A 19,911-nucleotide genomic window follows, 5' to 3' on the forward strand; every position below is an offset into this window, starting at 1 on the left:
TTTATTACGTTTTTATTCACGGTTATGGCTTAAAGTCATCATAAATATTATACAAAAAATAAAATTCATCTGCATCTTGGGAGAGTGAGTAAATTAAAGAGATAGCTCACACAAAAATGAAATATACTTTTTCCCAAGTGGTTCCAAAATTTTCTTTTTTCTGTTCACTAAAGATGATATACTAAAAAACATGTAAATATTGACTATCATATGGGAAAAACAAATATAGAAGTCAACATTTGGAGTGTTTGGAAACCTTTCATCAAAGTTGTCATAAAACTATTCAACAAAAGCCACTCTTGTCTTAAGACAATTGTGAAACTTTTCAACAAAACTTGGATCCACTTCAAATGTTGACTGCTGTACTGTGGTAAACAATAATTACAGATTTCCAAAACATTTTCCAAAATAACTCATTTTATGTTAAATTAAACAAACACACTCAAACAGGTTTGTGACAAGCAGGGGCAGATTTAACCAATAAGCAAGGTAAGCGGCCACTTAGGGCCCCATGAAATCTGAGGGACCCCAAATAAATACCTAGAAGTCTAAATGATACTATAAATTATACATAACATTGTTTTCTATTATATTTTGTATACAGTGAGGGTCTAAAAATGTTAATTTTAAGGTAATTATTACATCTGTGCAAATGTGTTCCCCACCTTCAATCATGGACCAGTCCAGCAGTCAAATCAGTAAAGATTTAGTTTTAAAAACGAAATCGTTCAATTATTATGTTTAGTTGTGAATTCAACTTAAGAAAACAAATAGTTTCAAAAGTTTTACAAGGTGCTTTACATGTCATTATTAATTTGCATAAAAATAAAATGTAGAAAACGAGATGGAAATATATTTTACAAAAAAAAAAAAAAAAAAAAACAGCAAAATAAATTTTGGGCCCTTTGGTTGGAATTGCTTATGTCCCCAAAATCCCACAATCTGCCCCTGGTGACAAGTGAAGGTCGTTTGGAAGAACTATCCCTTTAACACAATGTTTATTTTAGGTAGCTGGCCCTTTAAGACACTGAGATTTCATTAATTCATCCATAAGACTCCTAAAGATAATAAATCCTTCGAATGTTAATAAACACACATTTTACTATTATTTAAAAAAAAAGTTAAGGCGTTAATTTTTGAACAAATAGTGTCACATATATATTTCATAATATGTGCCAATTTCAAGCATTACCGATACGGCAGTTCGGCTTCACCGCCAGAGGGCGCACAAAACCCATTGTCGTTGCTCCCAAACCGATTGAACACGGCGCGGTTCCCGTACACAGACCCCAAACACTAAACAGGTGGTCATACACCGCGGCACAGCGTCCGCCGCGATGAAACGGAACGGGTACCGACCGTAAAGTCACACCGATCCGCCAAGGTGCTGAACCAAAGATTATTGATGATCTTGACACCAGAGCACGGGAGCCTTTGATCCCGAGTTTCCCTTGGATTCGGGAAGGAGTGTTGGAACTATGAAAGTGACGGTGTGTTTTGGGAGAACTCGGGTCGTGGTTCCGTGCGGAGACGGAAACATTAAAGTGCAGTCGCTCGTCCAGCAGGCCGCGATGCGGTACCGGAGAGCGATCGCCAAGGTGAGATGCTGTTTCACTGTATCATCTGATTGTGCTTTGGAAACATAGTTGCGCCGGTGAGGGCTGCAAATATGGCGGTGTGGAGACGGAGTGAGTGAGCGGGGGAAGGGATCAGGACCGTCCGGACACTTTAACTCTGCTCAACACTTCAAAGAACGCCTTTATTCCCCATTAAATAAAGCGCTGTGTGTTTTTATCCTGCTACAGTGTTCCAATCCGCCTTCTTTGTTCTTTATGTCCACAATGGTGCTCTGAAATCCACTGGGAAGTAGGGCAATACGAAGTAATGTTGTAAAGGACGAAGTTTTCTCCATGTTATTATTATCTCTATTTAGAAATGACAGCATTTAATAGAAGGCAATATTATGTATATTGAGTTTTGGTGTGCACGGCTGGTTGCTACAGCTGACGCATCATTAACGTTATGCTGTTTGATGAACAAAATGTCTTGAACTTTTGTCTTGTATTTGTGTGTGTGTGCGTGCGTGCGTGCGTGTGTGTGAGAGAGTGAGTCCTAGGCTTTGTTTCAATGAGGCTGCTGCTAGGCTAACAGTCATAACTCAGATGTCTTTTACACGGTTTATACATGTAACCCGTTGTTTGGAAGTTAAAACGCAGATATACTTCAAGAGAGCGAGGCGCCAAAACAGGGACGCTGTCGGTCAGGAATCAACAAGCGGTCGGTTGAGCGCGAGAACTCCAGCAGACGCTCAGCTCGACGCGTCGTTAGCAGTTATGGGGCGCTGAGGATGTAATTAACATCAGCCTAGTGTTATTGTGATAATTTGAACATTTTTATACGATAAAAACAGATTAGGGCTTAAATATCATTACAAAACTTTAAACATGTCATACTAATAGAAAATGCCCTTATTGTTGTTCATAGCGGGTCGACCTCTCACGGGGGCTACCATGTTGTCATCGTTTGATTTTTCTTTTTTTCCAAGAGCAAACTCCGCCTCACGCGACTCATTTGATTTCATTTGTCTATTGGTATCGGCGAGGAATGCGAGTTTTCACAAATTCCCACGATCAGTCATTGTTTGAATAAATGATTAATTTATCAATTAATCGTTAACCTCCAACATCCAACATGTGTTTACTTCAGTTGCTTCAGGACATGGTGTGCAGATGACACACAAAACGCAAGCATCCCCACCCTAAGCTTGTTTTTACTGTAAATAAAAGCTTAGAGGATTGTAAAAATTATTTATGACAGATAATTCAATAGAAAGTAATGACTAACTCGTTGCTTCAGCATTATTTATTGTCTATTCTGCAGCATGCTGTCAAAAATTGAATTTACACTGAGGAAATTATGATTACAAGTTTAATTTAAAATGTTTTGCTGTCAGAAAGAATTAAATGTACATGCTATTCATTGGCAAACATACAAACATTCGCCCAACTGGAATGTGAGTGTACTGCCGATTAATGAATGTTTGTAATACTGTTTTAGTCAAATACATTGGTAATTCTATTTTTTTAAACATAATTTTGAAACCTGGCTTTTAGTATTTTATCTTTATGTTTCCAGTATTGTCAGCATTTTTTTCTCCATCTTTTGATTATTAAATTGAACGCTTTACCAAGACCAAAGTAGGGCTTTGCAACATGTCGTTTCAGCATCGATATTGTAATGTGATCATTCGCAATAGTCACGTTGCACGATTTGTTGAGGAGTTTGTAATTTATCATTTGCTAGTGTTTTTGAGGCCTGTGACTGTATGAGAATTATAAAAGCATTCAGGCATAAGAAGTTATACCATCAGTAACTTTAATAATGATTAATTTTATTGAATTATTTTTGTTAATAATTACTGTACTTGAATACTATTAGACATGAAAAAAACGATACATCATTATTTCAATTGTATGTTTTTTCTTTTTTGTATTTATGTATGCTTTTAATTTGATTATTAGATTTTTTTATGCAGATGCCCTCCCCAACAGAATCATCCCAATCAATCTAAAATGATAAATTCTTTCCAAATAGAGTCATCTGGTGAAATTTTATTCATATCGCAATATTTATCGAAGACTAGTGTTGTCACGGTACTAGGATTCGATACCAATCAGTACTGAAATTTGTAAAAACATCCATTTCTCTTGTGAAATGGCACCAACAACCATGCCACGTTCAAAGTCACTTAAATCACTTTTCTTACCCATTCTGATGCTCAGTTTGAACTGCTGCAGATTGTCTTGGCCATGTCAACATGCCTAAATGCATTCAGTTGCTGCCATGTGATTGGCTAATTAGAAATTTGCATTAAAGAGCAGTTGGACAGGTGTACCTAATAAATTGGCCGGTGAGTGTAAGTGTACCAGCATAATCAAATCAGATCAAAAAAATAAAAGTCAATACAACTAAATCCAAAATGCCCATGGATGTTTGTTGTGTGAGATGGAGAAACAATTTGGGCTTGTGTTTTGACCACTGTTTGCACCAACAGATCTCCCAGAATAGCTTAACGTCTGGTTTGCGCCTGAGAAATCAGCCTTCATGATCAGCACTTAGAGTAATAGCGTTCAATACACGGCTTTTACAGTTAAATGATCTGCGGCCCAGAGATTTCAGAGCAATATGAAGGACGAGCTGGAGCGAGCATGACAAAAGCTTGTTTGTTCACATGAATAAATTATTTTGTCTTTTAGTAGTGCATGCGGATAATTGTTTATGTGTGTTTCAGTGCTGGCCACCTGTGAGTGTGTGGTGCGTGTGTGGTGAGCCAGTGTTAAATAAAAAGCTTATTGCCACTTTGCTTTCTCTTAAACAGAACAGCTGCTGTTGTATATGGCTGTGATGACAGTTGTTATTATGAAGTTGTAGAGGTTTATCATGAGAATATATAGTTTCATTTTGGCTGAGCAGTTATTATATTCTCATCTAGGGTTCTTGTTATGGCAAATTTAATTTTACGACAATTAAGGATAGCCTGACGTGTGAAAGTTTTGAGCCAGCTGTAAATTATTATGCCTTGCAAACATAAACAATAGCTTTTCAGGTCTGTATTGAATATTGTTGTGGAGTTAATTGTCACCAACTTTAGTTTACTGGCAGGATGTATTCAATTATTTGTTGAAATGGCATCAGTTCTGTCAGTGAAAGCTGAAAATGAAAAATCACTGCATGTGTATAGAAATGGATGTTTTAAAAGTTTCAGTAACGATTGGCACTGAACTTGATACTTTTGGATAATAGTTAAACATCGCATGTTTTAGGTTGCTGAAAGAACATTTGCTCCTTAGTTTTTTTCTGGCTTCTTTGTTTTTTTACACTTCATTCTCACGTTCTGTTTCTGAAAGGATTAAATGTTATTATCTTCAGCTCAAGAAGTTTGTTTTTCAAATATAGTTGCGCGGTGAGCTCTCTCGAGAAAGTGAAATCACTCACACTTTAGACGACCTTGTAAACAACAACAGGGCACTGGGTAGATTCTGCTCTGCTTTGTGGCTGTTCATCAAGACGTCGACAGGGTATGTTAAAGTTTGGGTTCACCATGGCTCGTTATTATATGTATATATTATTACGCTGTAATGTCTCGGCTGTGTATTTAAAATTGCCGTGTCCTTTGTTTTCATTCCCCTGGCCTGTGTGCGAGCTAGTGACGTATCTATGTAAACCAATAGCATTCAGCTGTGCATCTAGCTCCGACTTTTAGTACCCGTTTGAAAGGCTACCCAAAAAGTGGTACGGAACGGTTAATTTTTTGGTACATTTTGACAGTGGAAACGGTCATAAAATATACTGAGCCGTACCGTACCTCTCAGTGGAAACGGGCCATAACCTTCTCACCCAATGTTTATGTTTTTAATATTTATATTGTTTGCTAATTAATAATCTCATGTGGAACTCTGAATCTGCATCTCATTTTGGAGTCTGCTACCGCTCACTGGAGGTCGCATTTCGGTCATGGGTGCATGCTTTGAGAGCTTTCTGAATGAAAGATCGAATGAAATGCGTTTTCCAATGAGGCAACCCGGGTTGCTGAAATATAAACCAAAGACAGCGTTCCGGCACGTAACAGACATTATTAAAGCAGAATATCTGAATTCAGCACTGTTTTTCAGATATTTTTTTTCTCCTAGCATGTTTCTTAAATATCTGCAAACATATTATGGTATTTTTATGCTTTAGAAGAGTCAAAAACTTCACACAGCACCTTTTATATGTTGTTTCTGGAACTGAGTTGTTAAGCTCAGTGAGAGTTAGCTCGTTTTGATGATGTTGATGATGGTTTAGTAGATATACTGATGGTTTGGAGTATCAACGAGACTATGTTTCTGTTGTGACGTTGCTTTTATAACACAGAAGTGGCGTGTTTGTGTGATGTAGCTGATATGCTGATGTCCAGCAGTAGTTTGTATCTCAGGAAATAGAGTCATGTGAACAATAAAGCACATTGACTGTGCTCTGGGAGAGAAAGTGCTTGCAAATGTGTGATCTGCAGTGTCCTTGGGTTTGCTACATTGTCACCCATTCAGTTTGCTCTCCTCTCTGTCCCCAAATGCCTCCGCTACTCTTTAACTGCATTCAGCTTTGGCTTCTTTCTTTCTTTCATGTCCCTGTCTGTGCTCTAGGCTTTCAACTGCTTTACAAACCAAACACACAAACAGAGGTGTTCTGTGTGAGACTCTGGACTTCAGGTTTTTAGTGCTGAGATTATTATCCATCAGAGCACCGGCATACATTATTCCTGTCCGAGTGTGTAATCTCTGCGAGTTTTATGGGTTATTAGTCCATGTATGTGTGTGTGTTCGTTATATTGAAGGGCTCCTATAATCCTTGTTGGATCACAGTGAAGAGAAATATGACAACAGATTGACAAAAACATATGGAAAGGCATTAAACTGAAATACTGATGTTTAATGTGATCTTCGATGTGAAATTGAGCTATCTCAGCTGATCGCTCCTCTGTAGCCTGTTGCACAACAATGCTGCGCCTAGAACTGGATTCTGACTGACTATTTTGTGTCATGGTGCTTGCATGTTTTTAGTAGTTGTGCTGTTTGCTTTGTTTTTGCATGACAATTTATTTTAAAATGAGAGAAATAAATGCATTATAACAGAGAAGGTCAACGACTTCATATCGCTGAACACTGAGTGTCGTCGCAATAAATGTCATTTTTATTTCTTTGAATTTTATATGCAGATATTGAAGTTTTAAGGATAGTGTTTTTTTTTTGTCAGGTAATGACAAATAGGGATGCACTGATATATTGGCCAGCGATATTCATCAGCTAATATTGGATTTATTTAAAGCTATCACAATAATTTAAAACTTTTAAACGACCTTTAGGTCGTAGAAACTGTAGGTTTTTAAACAGTGTTTTTTTTTTTTACATAATGACAAATAGGGATGCACCGATATATTGGCCACTGATATTTATCAGCCGATATTAGATTTTTTTAAAGCCATTGCAATAATTTCAAATCTTCAAACTACCTTTAAGCTGTAGAAGCTGTAGGTTTTCAACAGTGTTTTTCTCAGATAATGACAAATAGGTATGCACCAATATACTGGCTGTTGATATTTATCAGCCGATATTGCATTCATTTAAAGCTATCGGCAAAAATCTGAAACCTTTTTAAGCTGTAGAAACTGTAGCTTTTAAACTGTTTTTTTTTGATAACAACAAAAAGGGATGCACCGATATATTGGCCACCGATATTTATCAGCTGATATTGGATTCATTTAAAGCAATCTGCAAAAATCTTAAAAATATAAAATGTGCCTTTAAGCTATAGAAGCTGTATGTTTTAAACAGTGGCTTTTTTAGATTACGACAATAAGGGATGCACCGATATATTGACCACCCATATTTATTAACCAATATATATTTAAAGCTATCAGCAATAATGTGATAAATTAGATACTAAAGATTAATTACATGGAGGTAATGAGATTCACGTTTTGATTTACCTCAGTTTTGTTCTCTGAGCAAACCCATTGCAAAAATACCATTGATTAGTTCAGTCTTATACATCTTGGACCATAAAATAAACTGTCAGCATAGCACTTTAGTAAATTAATATTTTTCTAGAGGAGGAAAATGTATAATTTTTAACAAATAGTGATAGCACTGGTGTTATCTGTTAAGTTTATTAAATATGTTCTATTATACATCAAATAATAGTTAGTGTTGTAAAAGAAATATTGAATAGCAAAAATCGCAGTTTGAGTGTTTAACATGTACCTTTCTTGATATATTATATATTCATTAAAATAATTTAATAGAGAAAAATATAGTTGTAAAAAAATTGCAATTTACTACACTGTAAAAAAAAAAAAAAAACTGTAAATTAAGAATTTCTGTATTTTTTGATTCACAAGTGCTTTTTATTTATTTACGGTTGTGAAATGTATTATGATCTTGATCTCTGTTCTGTCGACTTTTGATGTTGAAAATTCAACTACAGTTTAACAAAGGGACTTTTTTGACGTTTCAGTAGTTTGAAATAATATAATGTATAACAAATAACATATTGAGAATTAAGTCTGTAAAATAACAGAAAATGTACTGCCAGTTTATTTAGGTTTTTGTACTGTAATATACAACACCGATCCAGACAATATATCACTTCACACTAATAAAAAAGTTAATAAAAGTCACTTTCTCAAACTTTTCAAGGTTAAAAGTTTTGGAAGAAAGATCAAGATCCCATAATGCAATTCAAAAGCATAGATAAACGGGGTAAATAATAAAAACATAAATCACAAAATATGCAAAACTGCTTGTCTACGGAAAATTAATACAGTGTAATATCGATATTAGAATTGAATGAAACATGAAATTTTTTTTGTGAAATCAGTATCAGTCCCCTTTAAAAACTATAATGGTCCATCACTGATAAAAAAATAAAACTAGTTGTTTTCAGAATATTCACCGAAAAAATTAGAATTCTATCATAATTTTGGATTTCCTTTTTCTAGTGCACACAATTTAAGACAGTTTGAAGAATGTTAGAAACCCGTAGAAAGTTTAAATGATTAAACATTACAGATATGAAAATTCTGTTCATTAAGAAAAAAGGAAGAGTTGATATTTTCCTCATTCTGTGATTCATAAACGAGTTCATGTTAGTGTAGGAAAACACCCAGTGATTGTTATAATCACTGCTGAGCTGACGGAGTATGTTTTCTTTGATCAGATGACTTTATAATCTGTAAATGAACTTGACTCTTTCACTGAGGGTGGGTGTGTGTGTGCGTGCGCGCGCCTGTAATCTCTCAGTGTGATGTGATTGAATAGGTGAAGGGCTCAGCTGTCACACTGACACGGATAAATAGTTACACAAGCCATTGAATTGTTTCGAAAGCAGAAGCCTTAAAATGAAGCATTGTGTCCGATACGGATCCAATAAGGAACTGCATTCAAAAAACAGAAAGCTGTCAGACATGCCTGTTTTGAAAAAGTCTGGTGAAAGACCTGGGGCCTGTTTCAGAAAGGAGGTTAACTGAAAACTTAGAGTATTTTTACCCTGAAATGAGAGAAACTCTGGGTTTTCCGTTTCAAAATGGCAGGTTTGTTAAACTCTAGAAAGCAGGGTAAGTCAAGCATGTTTCTGAAAGAAAGGTAACTTTAACTCAGAGTCAGTTACTGTGGAAACTTACTCTGTGAATCTAACCTGGTCAAAAGCAGGTTTTATTCTCTAAACTCAGAGTTTCTGTCGGTCTCCTCCCCTTTTTTAAAGATGAAGCGGTATTTCTCACCTTAGCCTTACGTTTCCACCCACCTATTTTAATGCTCATTTTGGATACGTGCATAAAAATGATTGATAGAAACGTCATGATGCACATAACTTTTTAAAATATGCATAAAAAACGCGCATAACTGAGTAGGATAAACTTTTATTCGATAGAAAATGTGCGCATAAACTACTATGGAAACACTTTTACTGAACAAATTACAGTATGTACATTAAAAAAGATCATGATCATATGATAATGAAAATGTGTGTAAATGGACAAACCAGCAGGCTGAGCACACTGTAACATGTCTTAAGTATTTATTAAATACTGGTATATTTAAAGTTATAAGTGAATTTGCTGTGGAATAATTATTTTTTTTGTTGTTCAGTCTTTATAACGACAAATAAATAACTATAGCCAACAACAATACATCACAATAAATCTCTATAATTGGTATATCTTTATATCAGGTAGGCAGCCCAAGTACTATTATCATGGGATTCTGGGTAATTCCCAGTCTTGACAACATGTGCTCCAGCCAGGCCACCAGAGATTTTGTCTTGCCGTACAGCTGTATAATTCACTGTAGAATTAAGCGTGCTTTGAAAGCATTTCAGTGTGTGTTGTATTAGTAATATGTGTGATGTTTTGTGCTATAGGTAGTCTTGATATTGAATTGTGCTCTGCTTCTACTTTAATCATTTCAAATTCCCTCAATTTCTACTGAATCTTAGATTCCTCCACAGGGAATGAATCTGTTAGTGGACTAGATTATATTGGAAAACACAGTATGTTGGTGTACTAGATATTTTGAAAAACAGTGTTAGTACATTCCCTGTGGAGACACAGCCTCCTGCTGAACTTTCATTGGAGAAACACTCCGGTTTAGATACTCGAGCATAATTAAAAACATTCCTTTAGTGACTTTTCTGTAAAATAATACAACATAATACTTAATAATACACCTTCTACGTCATCAAATAATACATCTTCTTTTTCTCCGTAATACCACTTTTACATTTCACAACACTTTTGTCCAGTGAGTGGCAAAAAGCATGATTCAAATCTCATAATATAATAGTTTTCTAATGACAGAATATGTATTTTATTTTTATAAAACATGGGCTCTTTGGAAATATGTGCTTCAGTGTACATTTTCATGAAGCTGCAAAAACATTCTTCATCATACGTTTGACTGCAGTTTTTAGGTCAAATGAATGCTTTTTTGACGACAGTTTGACGACAACTTTTGTTTTTTTGTTCACTACTAATAAATACAGGGACATTTTATTGATGAAGAACGTATTAATTTCACTCAGTTCTTTCTACTGTTCTTGGAAATATGTATAAAAAATAATACATGTTTGTTTTTTCAGCACCATTGTTTTCGATGGCCTCCTCCAGAGTTTCATCCACTTCTACTGTAAATGCAGCACAAATGTCGAGAAAAAAAGCTAATTCAATTTGTTTAACTGGGGTTTATTCCTGTCAGATGCTGAAGTCACCGTGCATTTGTTCATATTAAACACTTCACTTACTGATCGCTGTAAAACTAGTTAATCAACGGCTCTCTCTGTCAATGAGCTGAACTTCGACTTGTGTGACTGACAAATGCTGTACCTGGCATGGTCAAATCCAGTCACTTTTAGTGCAGATTTCTCTGGGAAAGCAGTGAATACATATATCATGTCTTTTTTAAGTGTTGTTCGTCTGTAAATGACATCAAAAGCTGCACAATGTGACGATATCCTTATTTTGTTTTGACATTTGTACTGCTTTTACAATAGGAGTGGATGGAGCTCCCTAAATACGCCATCTAAAACAATGGCGTCACCCATGATTCAATGTAAATGTGGATTTTTAGGAATAATGTAAACATGTCATGATTTTTTTTCTACATATTTCACAAAGAGGCATATTTACATTGTGTCCACTTGTTAATGGAATGATGTATGGAATATTGTTTTCGGGTCTAAGCTGCTACTCATTTGAATTGAAAAAAATATTCAATTATGGCCACTTTTTAGTCATATCAAACATTTAAGTAAATTTTATATAAAGTTATGGTGTACACAACAGTCTCTGGACTTGCTTCATCACAAATACCAAAATTGTAACAATTTCTAAAAGATTAATCACTTTCTGACCATCGGATATTAGGCATGGATATATACATACATACATACACACATACATACATACATACATACATACATATATACATAATGTATGACATCGCTTTGTAAACGTTTATTATTACCATTTGATAAGTCTCCCCATACAGTTTGATAGAGCGCTTGGATGCAGAAGCAGTTTCGTGTGACCTCACACTTAACAAGCGGATTAAGACATAAAAGTCTCAGCACCCAGGGTTCTCTTTAAAGTGTGACCTTAGCCCCATTGTACCTTAAAGGGCCATGAAACCCCCTCGTTTCAGCAGGGTGTTTTCACACCTCTACTTTGGGAAAAAGTCATAAAAGTGGGCGTGTCCAGCTCTGTTTAAGGGGGAGTGTCGGAGAAAGTAAAGAGGTTTGGTGTGGGAGTGTCTATTTGGGCACGCTGAATTTCAGAGTCAAAACACAAAACCACAGCGGACAATGTGACTGTTTACATGGACATCTGTAGTCGAATTATTTGCCAAATTATTAAATGGTGGACTTTAACTGCAGTTTGGCTCTTTCATTCAGGGAATTCATTCATGTCCCTCCCGACAAACGTGATATTTGATTCGAGGAACTGCTCTAAGCGTTTATTTTTCATGCAATGTTTGATACTGCACGGCGAATGAGAGAAAAAAAACTCAGCATTTCCCGTAAACTTAGATGCACACGGCAGGTAGTGTCAGAAAGCCGCGTGTGTTATTCCGGTCACAAAATCCAACACGAGGTTATAGTTTGGTTGTAACTGTTAGTGCTAACTTGTTTACACTCGGTGCAATAGTTTGTTTGATATGAATAAAATACGAACTGAATAAACAAAGAGCAATGGTCGCTCACTTACCAAATCTGTAGAGACAGGACAATCCACAGCAACTAGAGCCGCGTCTTTATTTAGAGGAGACTACAAGCGAATCCAGATCTCAGCGTTTGCAGATGAGAACAGCTCTCAGGTAAACAATGTTCCTCCTTAGACACGTAAGTTATTGTTGTCGCGTGTCGCGTACACTGTTAATCCACACGTGACGCCAGCTGCGCTCTCACAGAGAGAAAATGAAAACAAAACTTAACTGCAGCAACACTTCACGCTTGTTTTGCCAATACAACGTGGCGTCTCTGCCGTCTACACTCTGACAGTAATGAAAATTAATGAAGTTGCACAATAGAGCGCGCTGATTGGTTTGAACCAAGCTTTACTCATGCATTAATGCAACACACTGTAAGACGTAATAAGACACACTCTGGCACAGACGCCCAGTCTGCACGCTGGAATACAACACTATTATGTCATGACCGTGACGCAGCTTCAAAAATTAGTTTCAAACCGGAAGTACGAATTTGCTTGAAATAACGCAAAAACAACCAATTTACACTTTATAGTGAAATATAGGTGTCCTAATAGTGTTTTTAGCAGTGTGGGACACATATACGACTGTCAACAGCTCAAAAAATGTGTTTTGGTGTTTCGTGACCCTTTAACGCTGTGCTAATCATCATTCTTTATCACTACATAAAATACTGTAAAACAATATCATTTCTGTCTTATTCTGTGACTAGAAGCTGCACCAGTTCACAGAAGGACATTATTTCAGACCAAACCTCAGTTGACACAGTAGCTTTGTGTTTTCATTTTCATAAATGATTAGACATTGTTTCCATGTCTCCATGCTAAGCTAAAAACAGCATTTTAGCTTCCACTGTTGAGTGTAATTCTTAATCTTGTATGCATCTGTGACTCATTGTTCAAAATAATAAAGTGAATTAATATTCATTTGCATGATTAAAGGAGCAATCATTATATATTTTTCATTAATTATTTCAGCAACAACAGTTGAGTAGTAAAAAAGATGAAAGCTCAAGTAGCTAGCTATCTATGTTTATGAAGTTTTGCAAACAAGTAAGAAAAGTGTATTTTTTATCTTAAGATAAATTAGTTAACGTAAATATATTTTATGAATATATCTGATATGGTTAATTTATTTATTTATTTATAAATTTTTTTTCGGGGCTTTCAACTTTTTATGATTAGAAAATTATAGCGAATTGACAGGAAAGCATTGGGAGCAGAGAGTAGGGAAGGATAGGCAAAGAAGCGTGAGGCGGAATCGAACTTGGGTCGCTGTGAGCATCAGTGTGCATGTATCGATGCACTAACCACTACACCACTGGCGTCAACTCTGATATCGATAATTGAGAGAATTTGTAGATAGACATGTTTGTGCATTTTTAACTGATGTATTCTTAAACATTATTGTGCCTATTTGTTTTGGGTTTGACTTATTTAGTTCTTTTTTGCATTTTTCTTATGTACAGTTAAAGTCAGAATTATTAGCCCCCCTTAATTATTAGCACCCCTGTTTATTTTTTCCCCCAATTTCTGTTTAATGGAGGGCAGATTGTTTCAGCATATTTCTAAGCATAATAGTTTTAATAACTCATTTCTAATAACTGATTTATTTTATCTTTGCCATGATGACAGTAAATAATATTTTACTAGATATTTTTCAAGACACTTCTATACAGCTTAAAGTGACATTTAAAGGCTTAACTAGGTTAATAAGGTGAACTAGGCAGGTTAGGGTAATTAGGCAAGTTATTATATATCAATGGTTTGTTCTGTAGACTATCGAAAAAATATAGCTTAAAGGGGCTAATAATTTTGTCCCAAAAATGTTTTTAAAAATATTAATAACTGCTTTTATTCTAGACGAAATAAAACAAATAAGACTTTCTCCAGAAGAAAAAATATTATCAGACATACTGTGAAAATTTCCTTGCTCTGTTAAAAATCATTTGGGAAATATTTAAAAAAGAAAAAAAAATCAAAAGGGGGCTAATAATTCTGACTTAAACTGTATAATGTTTGAGGCCATCAGTGCGGCTTCTGTACTTGAGGACATTTTTGATATTGCAAGTTAGCCCCGTTGTTGCAGTAGAAAGTAGTTACTACACAAAACTCCACTGACACCAATGTATGGGCTTTTATTTGGCCTGTCGGAATTATTAGACTTATCGCACCACACATTGACCTGACCCCAGTTATTTTTGTTGATGCAATATATATTGCTTATATATAAAAAAAACAATTCTAGCAACATTTCAGCTGATTGTGCAACATATTTACCTCTATTGGGAGTGTCATTATGGTTAAAAATAATATAGTATTTTCTATACATTTCTTAAATTAGCAGATGTCAAACCCTGTGTTCCAATGCCTCATTATTAAATGACTATGATTAAATTAAATATTCTCATAAATAAAATATTATGTGTTCTTTGGAAGAGTGTACCTGCTTTGTGGTGATGTTATATTGTCATTCCGACATTATATAATGAGTGGCATAAAATGGCCTTAAAATGACAGTAATATCGATTATCGCAATATATTTTGGTGCAATATATTGTACAACAAAAAATAGATATTTTGACAGGCCTAGCTTTAATCCTTATATGACTCAAAGGGAAACTCTACTGTATGTCATAAACACAGTAATGTGTGTAAGACAGCAGTGTGGACACAGTTGTTTGGAAAGTTCTTAGTACTGTGGGTCATGTACACGTCTGAGTTCATTGGTTCAGAACTTCTTAAAGCGACAGTATCTCATTTAGATAGCCATATAGACCCACGCGATTTACTGTTACCAAACATGTCATCATTAAGTGCGAGCTTGAGTGTGAATGTCAGAATGCCCCGGCACTTTCTGTTTAAGGCTCACACATTTGTTTGTTCTTGTTGGTACTTTCCATTTACATCAGTCTTGATGGCCTACTGAAGTCCTGTTTAAAGTATTGTTTTGCCTAAAAAGTGAAAATTCTGCCATCATTTGCTTATCCTTCACTTATTCAAAACCAATTTGAGTTTATTCTGTTGAACAAAAGAAAATATTTTGAAGAAACGTCTGACACACATTGACTTCTATAGTTGGAATAAAATACTATGGAAGTCGATGACTGCCAGCAACCAGTATTCTTAAAACATATTTTGTTTTCAACAGAAGAAAGAAACTCATAAACATTTAAAATCGCATGAGGGAAAATCAATTCTGAGGTAATTTTCATGTTTTGAGTGAACTTACCCTTTAAAGTTTTTATAAGATTTCTGTCCTCTTAAAGGTATACTGCAACCAAAACTCTGGTCAGACCTTCAAAATGCCAACTTTCTGTGCTACAGTTGAAACCAAAAGTTTACATAAACTAAAAAAAGGAACATAACCATTTTTAAAAAAATGTCTGACAGTAAATCATACTAAATGTTTACTATTTTAGGTCCGTTAGGATTACCTAAATTATTTACATTGGCTAAATGCCAAAATAAGGAGAGATTTATTTATTTATTTTTTTTTAGAATTTTTATTGATTTCTAGACAGTCAAAAGTTCAAAAGAAAATACATTTTCTTGCTATTTTTTTTAGCTTTGCTTATAAACTGTATAACTTTGGTAAAATGTTTTGGGTATCCTTCCACAAGCTTCTCACAATAGTTTGAGGGAATTTTGGCCCATTTCTTCTGACAGAATTGGTATAACTAGTCAGTTTGTTGGCTGTTTTGCTCGCACAAGCTTTTTCAACTCTGCCCACAAATATTTTATAGGATTGAGGTCAGGGCTTTGTGATGGCCATTACAAAACATTCACTCTGTAGTCCTTAAAGCACATTTTAACTAATTTGGCAGTATGCTTAGGGTCATGGTCTGTTTGGAAGAACCATTTGCAACCAAGTTTTAATTTCCTGGCTGATGTCTTGAGATGTTGCTTCAGTATTTCTACATAATGTTCTTTCTTCATGATGCCATCTATGCTGTGAAGTGGACCAGTCCCTCCTGCAATAAAACTGTCTCACAACATGATGCTGCCATCCATACTTTACACTTGGGATGGTGTTCCTAGGCTTGTAAGGTTTCCCCTTTCTTCTCCAAATGTAACACTGGTCATTGTGGCCAAACAACTCAATCTTAGTTCCATCAGACACACAGGACATGTCTCCAAAAATGTGTCTTTTTCCCAGTGTAATTTAGCAAATTGTAATCTGGCTTTTTTGTTGATTCTGGCTTGTTGATTTTCCCCTGTTGTCACACAAGGGGAAGCAGTGTGTTTGAGGTTTTCCTTAAATACTATTCTACAGTTGTTCCTCCTATTAACTCAAATGCTGTCAATTAGCCAATCAGAAACTTCCAAAACCCTGACACCATCATCTGAGCTTTTTCAGAGGCATAATAATCTGATAAATATAAAAATATACAAAAATATCTCTCTCATTATATATATAAACTGAGGGTTTCATGCTAACAAAATGCTAGTATTGGGTTAATTCATGTAATAGAAACATATTAGCAATATGCTACTAATATGCTGCTAATGCTATAAATGTGTTTAGTAATGCTAGCAGAGTAAACTTAACTTAACATGCTAATTCATGCTACCAATATGATAATCATTCTAGAATCATATTAAAATTGATTATATAGCCTACCAGAACCGTTTATACCAAATATTATATGGTATTAATCACATCTTTAGGGGTATAGACTAAAAATCCATTATGTAAATGTAATGCTTTTACGAGTGTCGTATTTCTAGTATAAACAGGTTTTGCTATATTTTTGGTACATGTTGGAAAACATTTTCCCCAAAAGGGTAGCAAACCTGCCCATACAAGTGAACACAGTGTGTGAGTGTTTGTCTGTGGGTCAGTCAGTGCAGTGTTTGTGCACGTTGTTTATCTGGCTGCCAAGCTATTCTGAATAGCATGAGATCCACAGAGGGGTATTTCAGGCAGCATGAAGGACTTATTTCTCCAGCGACTGCTTTTAGCTGCATGCTTTTTGCATTTGTGTGAATCTCTTGATGTGTGTGTGATGGAGAGATGCAGGGATTGTGTCTTTATATGGTCGTGTCTGTAAGATCTTTGTCGCAATGTTTAAAACATCAGCATTAATGTCAGCGCAATAGTCAAAGACGGCAGCTTTCTGCTACAGGCAGCTGTGAGTGTGTGTGTGTATAAACATACAGGATTCAGTCTATATAACACTGTTTCTTTAGCTGGAGGCGCTTTTATGTCTCAAGAGTTTTTGTCAGATTTTAACTTTTGTCTTTTTGTTATATGAAGGTCAGATGAAAACGTTTGCCTTGACTTCATTTATTTCCACTGTATTTGTGCAGTTGGTAATTGTAGATTTTAAAAAGGTGCATAAATTTCCTTTGACGTTTTGATGACCTTTTCTGACATTTACTTCTTACTTGAAGTTATTCAGCACAGACAATTTATACAACAGTGGTAAATGTAGCTGTAAATTCTAATACAATTTCTCATTTTACAGTAAAATGTTTTTTAAGTCATTTATTTTTTTATTTAGTTCAGTTTTAGTTTTTAATAATAATAATATTATAATAATTCCTTACATTTATATAGCCCTTTTCTAGACAATCCATTTTAAAAAGCTATTTTACACATTTGGGTGTGGAGTGGAATCTCCTCATCTACCACCAGTATGCAGCATCCACCTGGATGATGCAACGGGAGCCATATTGCGCCAGACCACACACCAGGCCAAGATGGACAGAGGCCAGTGGGCAAACTTGGGGAAGATACCAGGGCTAAACCCCTATTCTTTTTCTTAGGCATCCTGGGATTTTTTAAAGACCACAGAACCTGGCTTTAATGTCCATCCAAAAGACGGCGCTCACTGAGCAGTATAGAGTCCCTATCACTACTGGGGCATTAGGACCCACACAGAGTGCAGTTTGAGTGCTCCCTGCTGGTCTCACTAAAGGCTGATTTATACTTCTGCGTCAAACGCCGGCGTATGCTACGTCGCTGACGCATAGCCCTTCGCCGTGGCCGTCGCCGTCACTGACGTGCACCTCTCAAAAAATGTAACTACACGTCGCAACGACTCGTAGCGCAAGCTCTGTGATTGGTCGGCTTGGTAGCGCTGACGAGTCTGGGCGGGACCGAGAGCCGCGCGAATGGCGTTAGGGTTAGGGTTACCTCATAGTACCTCATAGTTAAAGTTGTTGCACGTCCGCCGGTTCCTGCCTCAAAATGAGTGAGTTTGAGCCACTTGTACTTCCCGGAAGTGTTCAGGTAAAGCAAAAAAGCAGAGAAGAAACTCGACACAGAGAAACATTTACACCTCACTGCCAACTAGCATTTCGGAAGTGTTAATGCAGACCGACAGAGACAGCGCGCAGAAGTATAAATGCACAGCTACACGCGTTGCCTGCGCCGTGGGTTACGCCGGTCACCTGACGCAGAAGTATAAATCAGGCTTTACACCACTGCGGGCAGCAACCTAGCTTTCCCATGTGGTCTCCCATCCAGGTACTGACCAGGCACAGTCCTGCTTCGTTTCAGTGGTCGACCATGTGTTAGCTGCAGACAGCTAGCTGCCGGCAATTGATTTATTTTATTTTATTATTTTATAGATTTTTTACCAGAATTGTATTTTCAGTGCAGTCTTTTTCTTTTATTTCAGATGTTAAAATTTATAGTAAAAAATATAATCTGAACAAAAAGTACAATTTGAAAGTGAATCTTTCAGTGAAAGTCTTATTTGCTTTCTGCCTTTTATTTGTTATTTTCCACTCCATTTTTACTAATATGTAGAGCACTTTATTTATTTTTAATAATGTATTTATATATAAATTATGTATTGTATATTATTGAAAATATCTTTTTTATGCATTACACACACACGCGCACACACACACACACACACACACACACACACACACACACACACACACACACAAAAGTCTAAATATTTACACGATGGCCAAATGTGTCCCTGCCTAAATCACAAAACCAGGAAGTTTTTCTTTTATGCAAAAACATTTTGAAATGGCCATATCTTTGCCAAAATATTATTATATTATAACAAACCATATAGACAGCTTATTTATAAGCAATTTCATGCAAAAGTCAGCCTTGCCATAAAAAAAGTTTTAATAGCAAATTTAAAAATAGCGAAAATACTTCGTGTCAGCAAGTAATTTACAGTATATTAAAAATACTCAAAACGTCTATGTTATTGTTTTCAAACTATTATACTTGATTTTCCAAAGTCACACAAGTGCTAATTTCACATCTGTCACATCCACAACAGAGAGATGTCACATCCATAACCAAGCTTTTCCTCATAAATGCAAAAAAATCTAATAAAATAAAATCACATATTTTTGTTCTATAGAGGCAAAGTTTATTCGTTTGATTAGCATCGTTTCTTTTGGGTTGTGTAGTTTAATTCATAGAATTTCTACATAGTATATTGTATACAAAGTATACTCAATAACCTTTTTGTTCACTTTCATGACATGTTTATTTCCTCATTAAAATCTAAAAAATGTTTACAGATTGATGTTTTTCTGATCCCATAGCTTTGTAGTTTGTTGTTTTGGAAAATATAAGCAAATGTTTAAATATAATGTTAACATACTTTTTAATATGAATTTATATTTTGATA

General features: G+C 35.6%; 1 protein-coding gene across 2 annotated transcripts in view; it reads left to right on the plus strand.

Annotated features, from left to right (window-relative positions):
* Positions 1 to 1,260: 1,260 nt before the first annotated feature.
* pard3ab (par-3 family cell polarity regulator alpha, b) overlaps positions 1,261 to 19,911 on the plus strand; it is a gene marked incomplete at its 3' end in the record, with an annotated part of 183,199 nt that continues 164,548 nt past the window's right edge. For both annotated transcript variants that reach the window (NM_001423693.1, NM_205735.2), the window contains 1 exon segment: positions 1,261 to 1,598. In NM_001423693.1, coding sequence (NP_001410622.1) covers positions 1,479 to 1,598 — 120 coding nt within the window. In that variant the 5' untranslated portion in view covers positions 1,261 to 1,478.

Source organism: Danio rerio, chromosome 2, assembly GCF_049306965.1.
Source record: "Danio rerio strain Tuebingen ecotype United States chromosome 2, GRCz12tu, whole genome shotgun sequence".
In the NCBI taxonomy this organism is placed as follows: Eukaryota; Metazoa; Chordata; class Actinopteri; order Cypriniformes; family Danionidae; genus Danio; species Danio rerio.